Below are 17,774 nucleotides of genomic sequence, written 5' to 3'. Positions count from 1 at the left end.
CACAGACATGGCTCAGATCTGGCATTGCTATGGCTCTGGCATAGGCCAGCGGCTATATCTCTGATTGGACCCCTAGCCTGGGAACCTCCATATGCCGCAGGTATGGCCCCAAAAGACAAAAAGACAAAAAAAGGGGGGGTTGTATTCATGGCTAGTTTGCGTGCATAAATGAGGGAATGAGAGAGCACATAATTAACCCAGTTTTACATCATTTAAAACCTTGGCTCAGGTTTTAAAATATTGAGTGTGTCACTTAGGCCATACAAACTTACCTTTATGTCCCTTTAATCCTGGACATTGGGAAGGAGAGTCCAGGTTACTGCTGTGGCTCTCAGATTTTCTTCACCACCTGCCACTCCATCGCCAGCATGGCTCCTCCAGCTCTTCTCCCGATGTAGGCAGAAGAGGAGGAATAATAAAACAGCTGGGAGTTTTTTACCCTTTTACCATGTGCTGGATCTAGGATAGGGATTTTACACGCATTACCATCGACTTCTGACAGGTACAGAAACCAAGGCAAACCGTTCGAAGTCACTCAGTTATTAAATGGAGGAGCTGAGACTCAGATGAGACCTAACCCCCACATTTGAGACTCTAGGGCCCATGCCTTTTCTCCTGTTCTTTTCCCTGTCTCTTGAGTTCTTGATCCAAAAGTTTTTCACTTCCCAACCCCTCTCCTTGTTCGTCCCTCACTTTCCCTGATCCCATCCTCCACTTTCACAGTGTGTTTTTGTATTTTAAAAGTATCCTAAGGGGATGCAGCCACACTTAAGAAAATAACCCTGAAGATCTGTTTATATCTTGAAAGTGTCCCCCCCCAAAAGGGGAAATGCCCCCTGTGTTCAGTCGGTCAAGGATCCGGCATGGATCAATCCCTGGCCCAGGAATTTCCATATGCCATGGGTGCAGCCAAAGAAGAAAGAAAGGGAGGGAAGGAAGAAGGAAGGAAGGAGGGAGGGAAGAAGGGAGGAAGGAAGGGAAGAAGGGAGGGAGGAAGGGAAGAAGAGGGGAAGAAAGGAAGGAAAGAAGAGAGCCAGCTAATTTTCCCATACTCCCAGTTTATCACTTGTGTGTGTGTGTGTGTGTGTGTGTGTGTGTGTGTGTCCTTTTTTGCCTTTTCTTGCCTTTTCTAGGGCCTCACCCGTGGCATAAAGAGGTTCCCAGGCTAGGGGTCTAATCGGAGAGGTAGCCGCCAGCCTATGCCACAGCCACAGCAATGCCAGATCTGAGCCATGTCTGTGACCTACACCATAGCTCATGGCAACGCCGGTTCCTTAACCCACTGAGCAAGGCCAGGGAGCGAACCTGCAACCTCATGGTTCCTAGTCGGACTCATTAACCACTGAGCCATGACGGGAACTCCCCAGTTTATCACTTTTTTAAGAAAAGGGTTTTTCCCAGTATCTTGGATGGACCATGGTAGCAATGAAGGTGGACGGAGGGACACTGTCAGGGAAGCTGGGCAGTGGACCGTGCTGCCCCCTCCCACTCAGGGGGGCTGCAGGGATGGAGGGCTTTAATGAAAGAGGAAGCAGAATAGGGACTTCTCAAGGAGGCCGAGGGTCTTCTAGGGTGTTTGTGGGCTCAGAACTAGCATCTGTCATAGTCCAGGGAAAGGCTGCAGTTCCAGGGTAGGCTGGAGGAGAGTGGGATTTCTGCCCTCAAGCTTTGATTTTTTTTTTTAAACCCTGATCTCTTTTCCTATTTTGTGGCCTTTCAGTGTCACTCTCTAGCCCTTTTCTGGTGGGGGTTGGGGGTGATAATCTGCCTGACTTGTATGTTTTTGGCTTTGGGAACCATTTAAAGGTTTTCGGCTTTTGTTCCTCCCTTCCTGCCTGGACATAATGCCTCCGACGGTAAGAAGGGGCACGGGGAAGCTGGACAAGTCCTAAAATAATCCCTGGGGCCCAGGGATGCCATGCAGATTCCCGAGATCCCCCTATGTCTTCATTCTCTTGAATACCCAGATAAAATGTGTTCCTTCACCGAGACATTCGGATACATTGTTTGAACAAAGGAAACAGGGTCACTTCAAAATGTCCATTATGTGGTAATCAATGCCATTCAGCCTGTGGTGTAATTAATGAAAACACTGGCGACAGTCTGCCCATTGTCTGTCCCTTGCGCAACAGGAAACTGCAGACGAATACGGAACTGGAGAGGGCTTACGTAATTCCAGAAGGACCCAGAAACCCCGCACAATTGTGACCAATATCCTCCTCAGTGCAGGTCTGGCCTACTGAGCAGGTTCCTATTCCCAAAGGACAAGGAGGCATTTGCTCAGTGTGACCCTGCCGTTTGACTTTTGACATCAATTCGCAATAGATTTTGTTTTCCTTGTGGCCAGGAATGGTGTCTTGAGAAACTTCTCAATCACAGTGGTGACACAGTTATAATTCGTTTGACAAGGGACAGCTAGCTGTGGAAATGGAAGTGTCTCCGGCCATCTCTCGTTGCTGGCACAGCTGACAGCAGCATGGTTTGGGAGCCCTTCAGTCAGAAGAACTGGAGTCCAACCCTGGCTCTGGCAGTGCCTGCTGTGTGGACTGACCCACTCGGGGGGTGGCCTTCCTCTGGAAAGTGAGGGGCGTGGGATTGAATGATTTCTGAGGACCCTTGCAGTGCTAAAATTCTGAATTCTGAGCCCCCTCAGTGAAGTCAAGGATTATGAAATGCTTGCACAAGCGAAAGGTCAGAGTACGAAGTGTACAAACAAGTCTTTGCCAGTGAAAATGTCATTAAAGTTTATCTGCTACCAAATATTTTATTCCCTTTAGGCTCCTCTTAGGTTTTGTTTTATGAATGTTCATGTTATGTCTGGCAAGTTGTTCTTTTTGTTATTAAGAAAATAAATGGTGGGGTTAAATTAGAAACAAAAGTGTCCTTTCACTCTGCTGGAAAACTATAAAACTTCCCATTTATATTCATCTGTCAAGGATTTCAGAAAAGTGTTGAACACATTGCTCAAACTGGTATGTATGTAGTTGAAATGGTATTTGAGCTAGTGAGCTCTGTTGAAAAGGTAGATGGAGGAGTTCCATTGTGGCTCAGCGGTTAACGAACCCAACTAGTACCCATGAGGATGCAGGTTGGATCCTTGGCCTTGCTCAGTGGGTTAAGGATCTGGCATTGCCATGAGCTGTGGTGTAGGTTGCAGACTTGGCTTGGATCCTGCCTTGCTGTGGCTATGGTGTAGGCTGGCAGCTGCAGCTCCGATTTGACCTCTAGCCTGGAACCTCCATATATATGCCTTGGGTGTGGCCCAAAAAAGGAAAAAAAAAAAGATAGATGGAGATTAGGCAAAAAAGCACTATTTTGAATTCTGTCTTCACTGTTAGTATGAGCTGTAGGACCCTGGACACGTTTTAGGATTTCTGACTCCCTGATTTTGCAGCTCCAGTAGGAGAAAGGTATTTTCCCTATAGGATTGTTGTGAGCAATAGGGATAATATACATGGTGTACATACATAGTACAATGCCTGACATTTAATTGATACTCAGTGAATAGTAATTATAACTGTTATACATTGTTTTATTACATTAATAAAAATAACTAGGGAATGACTAAATGTTACGTAATGTGTTCTACCTTCCTCATCCTCATATGATGTTCATTCATTCTTAGATGGCTAAAAAAATAATCCCCACTAGAATGGATTTCAGCTCTTGTTTTTGGTAGACCGTGTAGACCAAGATTTGCCAGAGAGGGATTTCTCTTCTTGTCTAACTTACAGATCAAAGGTGTGAGATGAGAATAAATGACAAGAGTTTACTCGTGTAAGCGCCCATTGCAAACTGTTGTCTTCAGGAACAGAGTCACTGCAGAATGTCCAGTTATGTGGTAACTGGTGCCATTTAGCCACTGGTGCCATTTAGCTCATGGCGTCATTAATGAAAACGTCTGCCCATTGTTTGTCAGTTGTGCAAGAGAGAGGTATCCTGGGGAAGATTCCCACAGAGAGCTCCCAAACCCTCTGTGGGAATGGAAATCTGGAGGAGGCTCAGAAAGCCAGACAACACAGAGCTGATGCAGAACAGCTTTTGTTGCACTCTGGTATACCCTAACCTTTAGGATCTGTCCGAATCCCCACTAGATGGGTGGGGATTGAAGATGGAGGGTGGGCTAGAATGTACCAACCATTGATTGGTGGCAGGGGCAATCCACTCTCTGAAGTGGAGACAGCTAGTAGCATGAGTCAGAGGGAAAATCAGGAGGGGGCTGATGGATGAACGTTCAAGCAACTATGCCCCAGCAGTGGGTTCTTAGAGTTGAAGAAAGACCCTAAGAAGAAGGTGCTTCTAGTTGGAGTGACATTAAGAATGTGGCGCAGTGGAAACGAATCCAACTAGGAACTATGAGGTTGTAGGTTCGATCCCTGGCCTCGCTCAGTGGGTTAAGGATCTTGGTGTTGCTGTGAGCTGTGGTGTAGGTCGAAGACGTGGCTCAGATCTGGCGTTGCTGTGCCTGTGGCATAGGCCGGTGGCAATAGCTCCAATTTGACCCCTAGCCTGGGAACCTCATCTCGCTGTGGGTGAGACCCTCAAAAGACAAAAGACAAAAATACCAAAAAAAAAAAAAAAAAAAAGAATGTGGCTTCTAAAGGTAAGAAATAGTAAGGAAGGTTCCAGGAAATTACTAAGAAATTGAGTTTGAGGTGCCACTCACCCTTTTATAGTGTACAATGCAGTGGTTTTTAGTATATTCACAAAGTTGTGCAGCCAACATCAGTAATTCCAGAACATTTCATCCCCCCAAAGGAGCACTATATAAATTAGCAGTCACTCTCATGTTCCATCTCCTCTCCCTGGCAATCACTATTCTACTTCCTGTCTCTGGATTGCCTACTTCGTGTAAATGGAATCATATACGTTGTGGCTTTGGGGGTCTGGGTTTTCACTTAGCATAATGTTTTCAAGGCTCATCCATGTCGTAGCTTATATCGGTATCACATCCCTTTTTATGGCTGAACAATATTCTGTTGTATGGATATACCACATGCTATTTATCCATTTATCAGTTGACAGACGTTTGGGTTGTTACTGCTTTGCGGCTATTGTGAGTAATGTTGCTTTGAACATTGGCTTACAAGTTTTGGCGTGAACGTTATGTTTTAGTTCACTTGAGTATATATCTGTGAGTGAAATTGCTAGGCCATATGGTTACTTTGTGTTTGATTTTTGGAGAAACTAAACTGTTTTGCCTAGTGCTGCACCATTTTATGTTCCCAGTAGCAGTGCACAAGGGTTCCAATTTCTCCACATCCTCACTAACACTTGTTATTGTCTGGCTTTTTATTTTAAGCATACCAGTGAATATGAAGTAGTATCTCTTTGTGGTTTTGATTTTCATTTTCTGCATAACTAAAGATGTTACGTGTCTGTGCTTACTGACCATATGTATATCTTCTTTGGGGAATTCTGAGCTGTATTTGCAGGACCGATTTTGCTCCCGGGACAAAGATTAATACTAATTTATATAGTTATGCTAACTGCTTTCTAATTGGGAGGATTGGTGGTTTTGAGATTCAGAACATGTGACAGGGTGAAGCTTTTTATAAAACTTTGGCGTTCTCTTGTGGTGCAGCAGGTTAGGGATCTAGTGTTGTCACTGCAGGTTTGATGCTGTGTCACGGCTTTAACCTGGCACAAGAACTTCTACATGCCCTGGGTGCAGCCAGAAACAACAAGAACAAAAAAAAAAAAAAAATTGAAGCTTTTTCCTTTGAATGTAGTCATTTAATTGGAGAATTTATTAGTTTCACTTTAGTACTATGAAAAGCAAATCTCCAAACATATTCGGCCAGTCAGTGGAATTTGTTATAATAACCTTACATGTTTATAGCTCTGTTCTGTTTTTAGATCACTCGTGTATATATCATCTCATTTATACTCTTCATAACATAACTGTAAAAATAGGATGGATGGCTGGACAGGTATAATTATTACCATTTTTATTTATTTTATTTTCTTGCTTTTTAGGGCCTCCTTTGTGGCATATGGAAGTTCCCAAGCTAGGGGTTGAATCAGAGCTGCAGATGCTGGCCCATAACACAGCCACAGCCATGCCAGTTCCTCATGGATACTAGTTGGGTTCTTAACCAGTAAGCCACAATGGGAACTCCTTTTTTAAGAAATTTATGGGCGTTCCTTGGAGTTCCTGTCGTGGCGCAGTGGTTAACGAATCCGACTAGGAACTATGAGGTTGCAGGTTCGATCCCTGCCCTTGCTCAGTGGGTTAACGATCCGGCGTTGCCGTGAGCTGTGGTGTAGGTTGCAGACGCGGCTCGGATCCCGCGTTGCTGTGGCCCTGGCGTAGGCCGGTGGCTACAGCTCCGATTGGACCCCTAGCCTGGGAATCTCCATATGCCTTGGGAGTGGCCCAAGAAATAGCAAAAAAAGACCAAAAAAAAAAAATTTATGGGCATTCCCATTGTGGCACAGTGGAAACGAATCCGACTAGGAACCATGAGGTTGTGGGGGTTGTGGGTTCAATTCCTGACCTCACTCAGTGGGTTAAGGATCTAGTGTTGCCATGAATTACGGTGTAGGTCGTAGATGCCACTCGGATCCTATGTTGCTGTGGCTATGGTGGAGGCTGGCAGCTGGCAGCTATATCTCCAATTCAGTCCCTAGCCTGGGAGCCTCCATATGCCCCAGGTGCAGCCTTAAAAAGCCAAAAAAAAAAGGAAATTTATGTAATTTTTTTGGCTGCTCGAACCCAGGCTTCAGTGGTGAAAGCACCAAATCCTAACCACTAGACCACCAGGAAACTCCTTATGTAACAGTTTTTGAAGCAGTGTACTCTTGTTGGAGAAGATACCATTTATTAAAACTCTTCTGCTTGCTTTCAAAAATAATTTTAGAAAAAAAAACATATACATGTGAGTACACACATATATTTTTATTTTACCATGTTGAGTAGCACCAAACAGTGGTAATAGTAACTCATCCTCATGGCCGAACATAAAAGTCAAAAACACATGGAAGGACTTGTATGCTAATAATGATTTTAGTTGTTATGTAGTGTTGTTATGTAGGGAACTTTGGGATGAGTAATGGGACTCTGTGGTAAGATTTTCAGTAGCAAAAATCCAGAACAAAAATAAAACATGTCAGCAAAAAATACAATGGTGAATTTTCCTGAGTGATGTGTAAGCCTTGGAGATGGTTAATGTAAGAGGGCTGAGGCATAACAATAGCTCCCCGCCTTTACAACAGAGATCCATGTGCCTATTTGAAAATCTTAAAAGTGTCATCATTTTTTCTACCCTTCTTTACTTAATCTTGCTTTTCTTTCTTTCTTTCTTTCTTTCTTTTGCAGGGGGCTGTTCCTGCAGCATATGGAAGTTCCTGGGCTAGGGGTCAAATCAGCTGCCAGCCTACACCACAGCCATAGCCAGACCACATCAAAGCCTCATCTGCAGGCTACACCACAGCTCACGGCAGTGCCGGATCCTTAACCCACTGAACGAGGCCAGGGATTAAACCGGCCTTCTCATGGATACGAGTCAAGTTCTTAACCTGCTGAGCCACAACAGGAACGCCTAATCTTGCTTTTCAATTTTTCATGTAAAAGAGGTTTCTCAACATAGTCTCTGTTTCAGTTCACATTTATTTTATTGGATAATGATTTTTATTTTTTTCCATTATAGCTGGTTTATAGTGTTCTGTCAATTTTCTACAGTATAGAAAGGTAACCCAGTCACACATACATATATACATTCTTTTTTCTCACTTTATCATGCTCCATCATAAGTGACTAGATACAGTTCCCAGTGCTATACAGCAGGATCTCATTGCTTATCCATTCCAAAGGCAATAGTTCGCATCTATTAACCCCAAATTCCCAGTCCATCCCACCCCTTCCCCTCCCCCTTGGCAACCACAAGTCTGTTCTCTAGACGTAAGTCTGTTTTACGTTTAAGTCTTTAAGCCATTTTGAGTTTATTTTTGTGCCTGGTGAGAGGGTATGTTCCATTTTTATTGATTTACATGATTTACATGATTTTCTTTTCTGTGGAAAGGTTCATTTGTGCCGTATATCAGATTCCATATATAAGTGATATCATACGGTATTTGTCTTTGTCTTTCTGACTTACTTCACGTAGTATGAGAGTCTCAAGTTCCATCCATGTTGCTGCAAATGGCATTATTTTGTTCTTTTTTATGGCTGAGTAGTATTCCATTATGTACATATACCACATCTTAATCCATTCATCTGTCGATGGACATTTAGGTTGTTTCCATGTCTTGGCTATTGTGAATAGTGCTACAGTGAACATGCAGGTGCATGTGTCTTTTTCAAGGAAAGTTTTGTCCGGATATATGCCCAAGAGTGGGATTGCTGGGTCATATGGTAGTTCTATGTACAGTTTTCTAAGGTACCTCCACACTTTTTTCCATAGTGGTTGTGCCAATTTACATGCTACCAACAGTGCAGCAGGGTTCCCTTTTCTCCACATCCTCTCCAGCATTTGTTATTTGGGGACTTATTAATGATGGCCATTCTGACTGGTGTGAGGTGGTACCTCATAGTAGTTTTGATTTGCATTTCTCTACTAATCAGTGATGTTGAGCATTTTTTCATGTGCTTGTTGGCCATCTGTATATTTTCCTTAGAGAAATGTCTATTCAGGTCTTTTGCCCATTTTCCATGGTGTTGTTGGCTTTTTGCTGTTGAGTTGTATAAATTGTTTGTATATTTTAGAGATTAAGCCCTTGTCAGTTGCATCATTTGAAACTGTTTTCTCCCATTCTGTAAGTTGTCTTTTTTTTTTTTTTTAATGGTTTCTTTTGCTGTGCAAAAGCTTGTCGGTTTGACTAGGTCTCATTGGTTTATTTTTGCTTTTATTTCGGTTGCCTTGGGAGACTGACCTAAGAAACCATTTGTAAGGTGATGTCAGAGAATGTTTTGTCTATGTTCTCTTCTGGGAATTGGATGGTATCTTATCTTACGTTTAAGTCTTTAAGCCATTTTGAGTTTATTTTTGTGCCTGGTGTGAGGGTGTGTTCCAGTTTTATTGATATACATGCAGCTGTCCAGTTTTCCCAGCACCACTTGGTGAAAAGACTGTCTTTTTCCCATTTTATATTCTTGCCTCCTTTGTTAAAGATTAATTGACTGTAGGTGTCTGGGTTTTATCCCTGGTTCTCTTTTCTCTTCCATTGGTTTGTATGTCTGTTTTGGTACTGGTACCTCACTGTCTTGGTGACTGTGGCTTTGTATTATTGCCTGAAGTCTGGGAGAGTTATGCCACCTGCTTGGTTTTTGTTCCTCAGGATTGCTTTGGCACTTCTGGGTATTTTGTGGTTCCATATAAATTTTTGGATTGTTGTAGTTCTGTGAAAAATGTCATGGGTAATTTGATAGGGATTGCCTTGAATCTGTAGATGGCATTGGGTAGTATGGTCATGTTTACAGTATTATTTTTTCCAATCCAGAAGCATGGAATATCTTTCCATTTCTTTGAATCCTCTTGAATTTCCTTGATGAATGTTTTATAGTTTATTTATTCCTAGGTATTTGTTTTATAGTTTATTTATTTCCAGGCATTGGATTTTGGGGGATGCAATTTTAAAAGATATTTTTGTATTCCTTTTCTAATATTTCATTGTTAGTATACAGAAGTGCGTCAGTTCACATATGTCTTGTAATTTATGGAGCTCTGTTTTCCCCGGGAGCTGCTCCAGGTGATTGTACCTGTTATCTTCTCATTCCTCACATTAAGTGAGGTAAGTCCTATCATTATCCCTGGTTTAAAGGTGAAAAAATTGAGGCTCAAAGAGGTTAAGTAATTGGTTAAAGGTCACAAAGATAATCAGTCATATGCACAACCAGGATTTTGACCCAGTTCTGCCCGATAACACAGTCTTTACCTGAGCTTTGTGTAGTTGGCCATAAAGCTGGAATGATTCCTCAGACTCACATGAACTCTGGTTCTTTTGTTGCTTCTGTGGAAACCCTCTCTCTTCCTGTGAGGCCACCCCTCTCAGAGTGACTCAGAGTGACATCAGCTCCAGCTCAGAGAGGCTTCAGATGTCTAAACATGTCCTTTACAGGGTCTGGTTGGTCACTTCCCACCTGAGGGAAAAGCTCTGGGGAAACCTGGAAGGTGAACTCTTGAGAATTTAAGCCAGTGGGTCTGAGAACACCTTAGTCCTTTTCTGCCACCTCAGCTCCTTTGGGAGAGTCCCCGGAACAGGTTTCTCCAGAGGTGAAGTGCGCAGCCCCGGTGGGCGCTGGCGTCATGAGTGGCCACTTCTCCTCTGGCTGCAGTAACTACCCAGAGACAGTGGATGGTATTCAGGATAGTCTTGATCATGGACTCGAAGCCTCCAGGGTCCTCAGAGTGATTTGAGAACTGACCAGAATGTTTTCTCCTCTATACTCTTGGGGCTTCTGCAAAGGAGTTCCGGGGGGACTACTGTCTGGTTCACATCCAGCTATTCATTTTCCCTGATCTGTAGTCCACTTACTTAGCAGTCCTGTGGGGTCCATCTTCAGGCAGGTTTTACTCTTTTACCTCCTTGGATCTTTCATCCCGAGAGGGCTGGGTCCCACTTGGAGCTAATCTCCAGCAGGACTCTTCCCTGAGCTCCTCACTCACTTCCAGGGGCTCTTCACTGTACCCCCAACGACCCCCCAACCCCCGCCAGCCTTCTGTTCTTTTGAATAAATTCCTTTGATATTCAGCTCATCAGTTGGAGGCATACTTTCCTGGAGAGGATCTTAATTCTCCCTTTAAAGGTCTTAAAAGTAGACTTTCTTTAGAAATTCAATGAATGCTTTAATGAGGCAGAGGCCAAAGTCAGTTCTCCTGGAAAGATCCCAAATTTGGATTTTTTGTTAATATTGAATTGTAAGAGGTCTTTATATATTCTGGATGTGTCTATTATCATATATATATGTGTAGAGTATCTTCTCTTAGTCTGTGGTTTGCCATGTCATTTTCTTAATTGTATCTTTCAAGGAGAAGGGGTTTTTGGTTGTTTTTAAAATTTTATCGGTGCATAGTTGACTTACAGTGTTGCTTTAGTTTCAGGTGTCAGCAAAGTGAATCAAATATCCATTCTTATAGGTATGACAAACTACTGAGTAGATTTCCCTGGGCCATACAGTAGGTTCTTGTTAATCATCTACTCTATACAGTAGTGTGTATATGCTACTCCCATCCTCCCAATTCCTCCCCTACCCGCATGGTTTTCCCTGTGGTAACCATAAGATTGGTTTTGAAATTTGTGAGTTTCTGTTCTATAAGCAAGTTCCCTTGTGTCATTTTTTATTAGATTCCACATATAAGTGGTACCATATATTTGTCTTTCTCTGTCTGGCTTCACTCAGTATGATAATCTCTGGGTCCATCCATGTTGCTGCAAATGACATTATTTCATTCTTTTTAATGGCAGAGTAATATTCCATTGTATGTATATTATGTACCACAACTTCTTTATCCATTCTTCTGCCAAAGGACATTTAGGTTGTTTCTGTGTCTTGGCTATTGTAAATAGTGCTGCTATGAACATAGGGGTGCATGTATCTTTTCAAATTATGGTTTTTCCCTGGATATATGCCTAGGAGTGAGATTGCTGGATCATAGTTTTAATGAAGATCAATTTAACCATTTTTTTTGTTTTGTTTTATGGTTAATGTGTTTTGGACCTAAGAAATCTTTGCCTGTCTGAAGGTAGCAAAGATTTTCGTTTTCTTCTAAAAGTTCTATAGCTTCTATGTTTAGGTCTGTGATCTATTTCATGCTCATTTTTGCAAGGGCTGAGGTGTAGAGATTCAGGTTTATTTTTTCCCCTTATATAGAGATATAGTTATACTCCCACAAATTGTTGGAAAACTTTCTTTTCCCCATTAAATTACATTGGAAACTTTGTAAAAAAAAATCAGTTGAACACATATGTTTAGATCTGTTGCTATACTCTGTTCATTTTATTGATCTGTACATGTCTGTCTCTATGCTAACGCCACTCTATCCTGATCACTGTTAGCTTTATATTAAGTCTTTAAATCAAGTACTGTAAATCTTCAAACTTTGTTCTTTTTCAAAATTCTTTTGACCACTCTGTTTACTTAGAATCGGCCTGTCAAATCCTTCTGGAATTTTGATTAAAATTGTAAATCAATCTATAAATTGATTTGGCAAGAATTGACATCTTTGTTTGCTGTTTTACTTTTCAGGGTCTTGCTTGTAGCATATGGAAGTTCCCAGGCTAGGGTCAAATTGGAGCTGTAGCTGCCAGGCTGCGCCACAGCTCACAGCACCACTGGATCCTTAACCCACTGGGCGAGGACAGGGATCAAACATGAGTCCTCATGGATACTGTTTGGGTTCATTACCACCGAGCCACAGTGGGAACTCCACAATTGATTTTTTTATATTGACCTTGCACCTCTGCAAAATTCACTTGTTGGATTTATTAGTTTTGGGTAGACTCCTTAAGAATCTTTTGTAGTAGGTACACTATCATGTCATCTGCAGATAAGACCCTTTTACTTATTCCTCCCTGGTTCCTGTGCCTTTCGTTCCTTTGGTTGACTCATTACACTAGCTGGGTCCTCCAACATTGGATAGAGGGATGGGAGTGAACATCCTTGGTTGTTCGTAATCTTAAGGAGAAAAGTATCTTTCACCACTAACTGTGTAAGCTGTCTTTTTTTTTTTTTAGCTTTTTATTTTAGGGCTGCACCCATGGTATATGGAAGTTCCCCAGGCAAGGGCTCCAATGCCGGCCACAGCCACAGCCACGGCACCACCAGATCCTTAACCCACTGAGCCAGGCCTGGGATCGAAAGCCACCTCATGGATACTAGTTGGGTTTGTTACCGCGGAGCCACAACGGGAACTCCAGCTGTCATTTCTTGTAGATGCCCTTTATTAGATTGAGGAAGTTTCCTTCTGTTCCTTATTTGCTGGAATTTTTTTATAATTGAATTTGTTGAATGCTTTTCATGCACTTATTGAAATGATTATATGATTTTTAACTTTGATTATATGGAAATGGCAAGTTCCTTTGATTTTCAGATGCTGCAAAGACTTATATCCTTAGCTAAATGATAAGCTAAGGATATATATCTCGGTAATGATATAATATCTTTTTTTGTAAGTTGCTGGATTTGGGTTGCTAAAGTTTTGGATTTATTGCTGGCAGTGTACCAACCAGGGGAGTAAATCCACACAAGGTATTTGGAGCCACATTAGACGCCTTCCACAGATATGTCTAATGTCTTAGTAAAGGCTGTACTTACACCCACAAATAACCTTACCTCCTTTGCCACCTGCCCTTTGAGATGTGCTGCCTCCAGAGACAGTTTATGAATATGCGGGCAGGGTTTGACGTTTGAGTCTAAGAGTCAGTGGTGAGTTGGTGAGTTCCTTAGGGCAGAGAGCTCATCACATTCATTCTGTCAGTGTAAGATTGAATCCAACTGGTGTTACAGAGACCTGGGATCAGGGCGGCTTCCACAGAATGGAAGTTCATTGTTCTCTCCCAGGCCTGGTATGACTCTTACCGGGAAAGTCCTCATGGACCCAGACTTGTAGTTCACTGCTTTGCCGACACAAGGATTGTGTCTGTAGTTGTTCTTGTAGTTGTTCTCGTGGTCCACAGGGGCTGCATCTGCATTTCAGCAGCAGCAGAGGGAGGGAAGGGATGAAGAAGAGGAGAGGAGGAGCAGGCAGCAAACTTTTAAGGAAGCTGCCTGGAAGCTGCCATGAGAGGCTGCCACACATACGTGACCTTAGTCATGTGCTCACAGCAAGGCCAGGGTTTTGAGGCACAAGTCGTGGGGAATAAATAGTCCTTCTTTGTTGGAAAATCTAATGGTTTTTTGCATTTCAAATGGTTTTTTTTCTGGAAGTACCTGAAACAAAGTTATTTGCAACATTTCCCCTTTTGGACCCAAGCTTCCTGGAATAATAAAGTCATGTTAACAGAGAGTGGAAGAGGAAACTCATATTAATGTGCACAGCACACCATGTGAGTGTACATGGTTTTGGTTCTCAACATTTATATTGCTAGGACCTTGCGTGGTGCACGGCGCACAATGATACTCATGTCTGTGGACTCCATGTGCTGCATTTCTGCTTCCTTGGCAGAATCTTTGTGCCAGAATAGCAGTAGGAAAGGTGAACATGTTCCAGATTGTCAAAATGGTAATAAGATTCAGGAGTTCCCGTCGTGGCTCAGTGGTTAACGAATCCGACTAAGAACCATGAGGTTGCGGGTTCGATCCCTGGCCTTGCTCCGTGGGTTAAGGATCTGGCTTAAAGATCTGGCGTTGCCGTGAGCTGTGGTGTAGGTTGCAGACGCTTCTCGGAACCTGCGTTGCTGTGGCTCTGGCGTAGGCTGGCAGCTACAGCTCCGATTAGACCCCTAGCCTGGGAACCTCCATATGCTGCTGGAGCAGCCCTAGAAAAGGCAAACAAAGCAAAACAAATGGTAAGATTCAGAACTGCATTAGTTGCTGACCTGGCCTAAAGTCATGTCAGACATGCTTGAGTGAGTCTGTAGCTGGGCTTTGTGGTTCATACTAAGGTAGGGGCTAGGGGTCAGGAGCCCTGTTGTCTCAAGACAGCAAAGGGCAGGGGCCGGAGAAGTAGGCATTACCCATTTTAGTACACATTTCCAGGTATCAAAATCTTACTGGTACCAGAGGGAGACTTTCCTTGCAGCACTCAGAAGGAATGGGAAGGGATTGAAAAGACGGTAACTTTTCTGTCAGGTAATTTGATGTGCTCGAGGTATACATTGTGTCCACCTTGTGTGGAGTTTCCCTCTCTGGTGGATTTTGTTTTTTCACCCTGCACCCTCACTTTCACTGGCTGGTTTTTTGTCCCCTTGGCATTGCAAAACAAGGGACAAGAGAACCAGTGTAGAAAAAACAAGCACTAAGTTCTTCTAACACTCCCCCCACACACTCACCATCCCTCTCCCCCCCAACACATATAAAAATAGAACCGTGGCGTTCCCTTTGTGGCTCAGTGGGTTAAGAACCCGACATGGTGTCTGTGAGGATGTGGGTTTGATCCCTGGCTTTGCCCAGTGGGTTAAGGATCTGGTGGTGGTGTGGCTGTGGTGTAGGCAGGCAGCTACACCTCTGATTCAGTCACTGGCCTGGGAACTCTCATATGTCACAGAGGTGACTGTAAAACAAAACAAAACAAAAAAACTGGTTATTTTTTGGGCAGGCTTAGGGAGGGAGGACTGAGTCTCTTAAATGTTAAGAGTGTTGAATGTTTTGATTTTGTCTTTATCACACCACTTTTGGCTCTGCTGTGACTTATATGGCGTGCCAGTACTTCACCCAACACCGGGGTTGGGCAGGGCTGTGCTTCTCAGAGAGACAGGAAGGGTTGAGGTAGCATTTGAGCTTTGGGACAGAAATGTGAATCCCAGTGGTGTGACTGTTTCTTCCCTGGTTGGAGAGGGTGTGGATGCAGGGCCGTGCGGGTGGGGTGGGGGGGGTGGTTTACAGGCATGGACACACTGTTGGTCTCTTCCCTGTTTTTATCCAGGTAAAGCTTCCAAAGAGCTTCACCAGGGGAGGAAAAGAGGTCACAGAAGGGGAGCCCAGAGCTTCAAGTTTGATGGGGTGGGGGGTGCACAAATCAGTCCTCACAGTTTTCGAGGCACGGGAGAGACCTGACTCGGTTGGCATTTGCTGTCCTGGCCGGGGGTGCCACCCCCGCTGCGCAGCTTCCCTGCAGTGACTGCAGCCACCAGGGAGGAGGGAGGAAGCAATCCTGAGCTAGTGTGTTTGCATGTGTCACCTCATTGTGTCCTCACAGAAACCCTGCAAGTCTGCAGTCAGTTCCCTGGTTTTGGAGATGAAGAGCCTGAAACAGAAAGGATAAGAAATAGCCACTCAAGTGGCAGAGCCAGAGTCACACCCTAGTCTGTCTGATTTCCAAACCCAGGACTCTTTCCTGTAGATAGAAAGAGCTAGAAGCCCCAGGGTCTCAGCCAGGTCTCCATAGCTCACGCTCCCAGAACACAGAGCTGGAAAGCGTCTCTGCTGCCTCCCTCGGAGGCTGGTTCTGGGGCAGTGGCTGGGAAGGGCCGTGTTGGGGAGGGTTTTTTCTTCACTTGATCTTAGCCAAAAGGCTGAGAAGCGATGGGAGGGTTTTTTCTTATGCCCAGTGCATCCTGGAAAGCTGGTCACCCCCCTGTGGCCTGCGGGCTCAGCACCTGCATGCTTATCCCCCCTCCTCATGACAGGATTTGTTTCCACCGGACTGAACGCGTCTCGCTTCTTTCCCTTCTGCAGATGGATCTGTCTGTAGAAACCCTCTTCAGCTTCATGCAAGAGCGCCAGAAAAGATACGCCAAATACGCAGAGCAGATCCAGAAGGTCAACGAAATGTCGGCTATCCTACGCCGCATCCAGATGGGTATCGACCAGACGGTGCCGCTGCTGGAGCGGCTCAACAGCCTGCTGCCCGAGGCCGAGCGCCTGGAGCCCTTCAGCATGAAGCCTGAGCGGGAACTCAGGCTCTAGCCACTTCACCCTGCCAGCTGTGGGCGTAGATCAGCATCGCCAGGGCCCTGGGACGATTGGAACCACAGTCATGGGAGGTGACTGAAGGCCACTGGAGGCGTTGACGCTCCTGAGGGCAGGGGAAGCGGTCCAGCCCCATTGGAGACCCGTGAGGCCCAGCCCTTCCCTCCTGCACTTTCCCCGCAAAGCCAACAAACCAACTCTCAGTGGTCACCGAAGGTGGAACGTCTGAACTGTTAGGAATTCTTTACAGAACTGTGCCTCGGGAATTATTTTTATTTTGTTTAGTTCCATTTTTTTTTTTTTTAATTGGCAGTGTCTATTACCTAGTCTTAGCTTGCAGAGTAAAAATGTCAAGGGTAAAAATATTTTAAGAAGCTCTGTGTTTTTGACGCCTTGGTACCATTTCTCTCAGTAGGCTGTCTGGGTTGTAAACATAAAGAATGAATTTAATCCAGGTGTATGTGTGTTGTGCTCCCATCGCAGCAGGTTTTCATCTGCCTGGCGAGACACTGGCATTGCTACGGTGTCAACTTAGTGTGTCCCTCCCATGTCGTCATCAGAAACTGAAGACTCCCTTTCCACACCCTCGTCGGGTTCATCTCCCGCTGGTCACTGCTTTCCTTGATGCAGATACACTGTAGGTTTCCTCTTACTACATCCGCGCTGGTGGGACTGTAGGTTTTGTAGGCAAGTTTTAGCCAGCACATGCTTTCTAGCTTGGTGCCGTCAGGCTCACCCAGCGGGCGTTCCCGGAGCCCACTTGATGGGCCAGACATTGTGCTGGGGCTACAAAACAGGCTGTGTTGTCCCGGCCCTTCTTTCCTACAGAGAAAAAAACTCCCAAGTGCTGCTCAGTTGCCATGGGGGTTTAGGAAATAAAGCAATTTGAGTAACCACAAAAGTACTTAGTGCACTACTTTGCACATCATAAATGGATGAAAAAAACTGCAGAAGCAAAGAAGTGGATGGTAGAACAGGTCTGGGCAGGCAAACTGAGACCAGGAGCCACGGATCGAGGGAGGTCATTGGGGCCAGGATATCATGCTGGTCTCCATGGGCTCCCTGGATTCCTCCAAACCTCAGCAGTGTTTGTTATGTGTCCAGACAGCCTTCAGTAAATTTATAAGGTTAAAAATCGACCCCACTTAATTTACCATCTCTCCGGTAAACTTTATCTGATTCTAATCTCAGATTTTAATTGGACACTATCTTGTAAGACTCTTAGAACCTGGAGTAAAATGTAGGACATAAAACTGCTGGATGA

At 44.2% G+C, this 17,774-nt stretch overlaps 1 protein-coding gene across 2 annotated transcripts in view; it reads left to right on the top strand.

Moving 5' to 3' along the window:
* Positions 1-16,960, top strand: part of BORCS5 (BLOC-1 related complex subunit 5) — a 103,780-nt gene extending 86,820 nt beyond the window's left edge. For both annotated transcript variants that reach the window (XM_047787523.1, XM_047787522.1), the window contains exon 4: positions 16,277-16,960. In XM_047787523.1, the coding sequence (XP_047643479.1) occupies positions 16,277-16,507 (231 nt within the window). In that variant the 3' untranslated portion in view covers positions 16,508-16,960. The remainder of the gene's footprint in view (positions 1-16,276) is intronic.
* The last annotated feature ends 814 nt before the right edge of the window (positions 16,961-17,774 follow it).

This window comes from Phacochoerus africanus, chromosome 7, assembly GCF_016906955.1.
Source record: "Phacochoerus africanus isolate WHEZ1 chromosome 7, ROS_Pafr_v1, whole genome shotgun sequence".
In the NCBI taxonomy this organism is placed as follows: Eukaryota; Metazoa; Chordata; class Mammalia; order Artiodactyla; family Suidae; genus Phacochoerus; species Phacochoerus africanus.
Note: the sequence above shows the minus strand (reverse complement) of the source record. Positions and strands in the feature narration are given on the sequence as shown.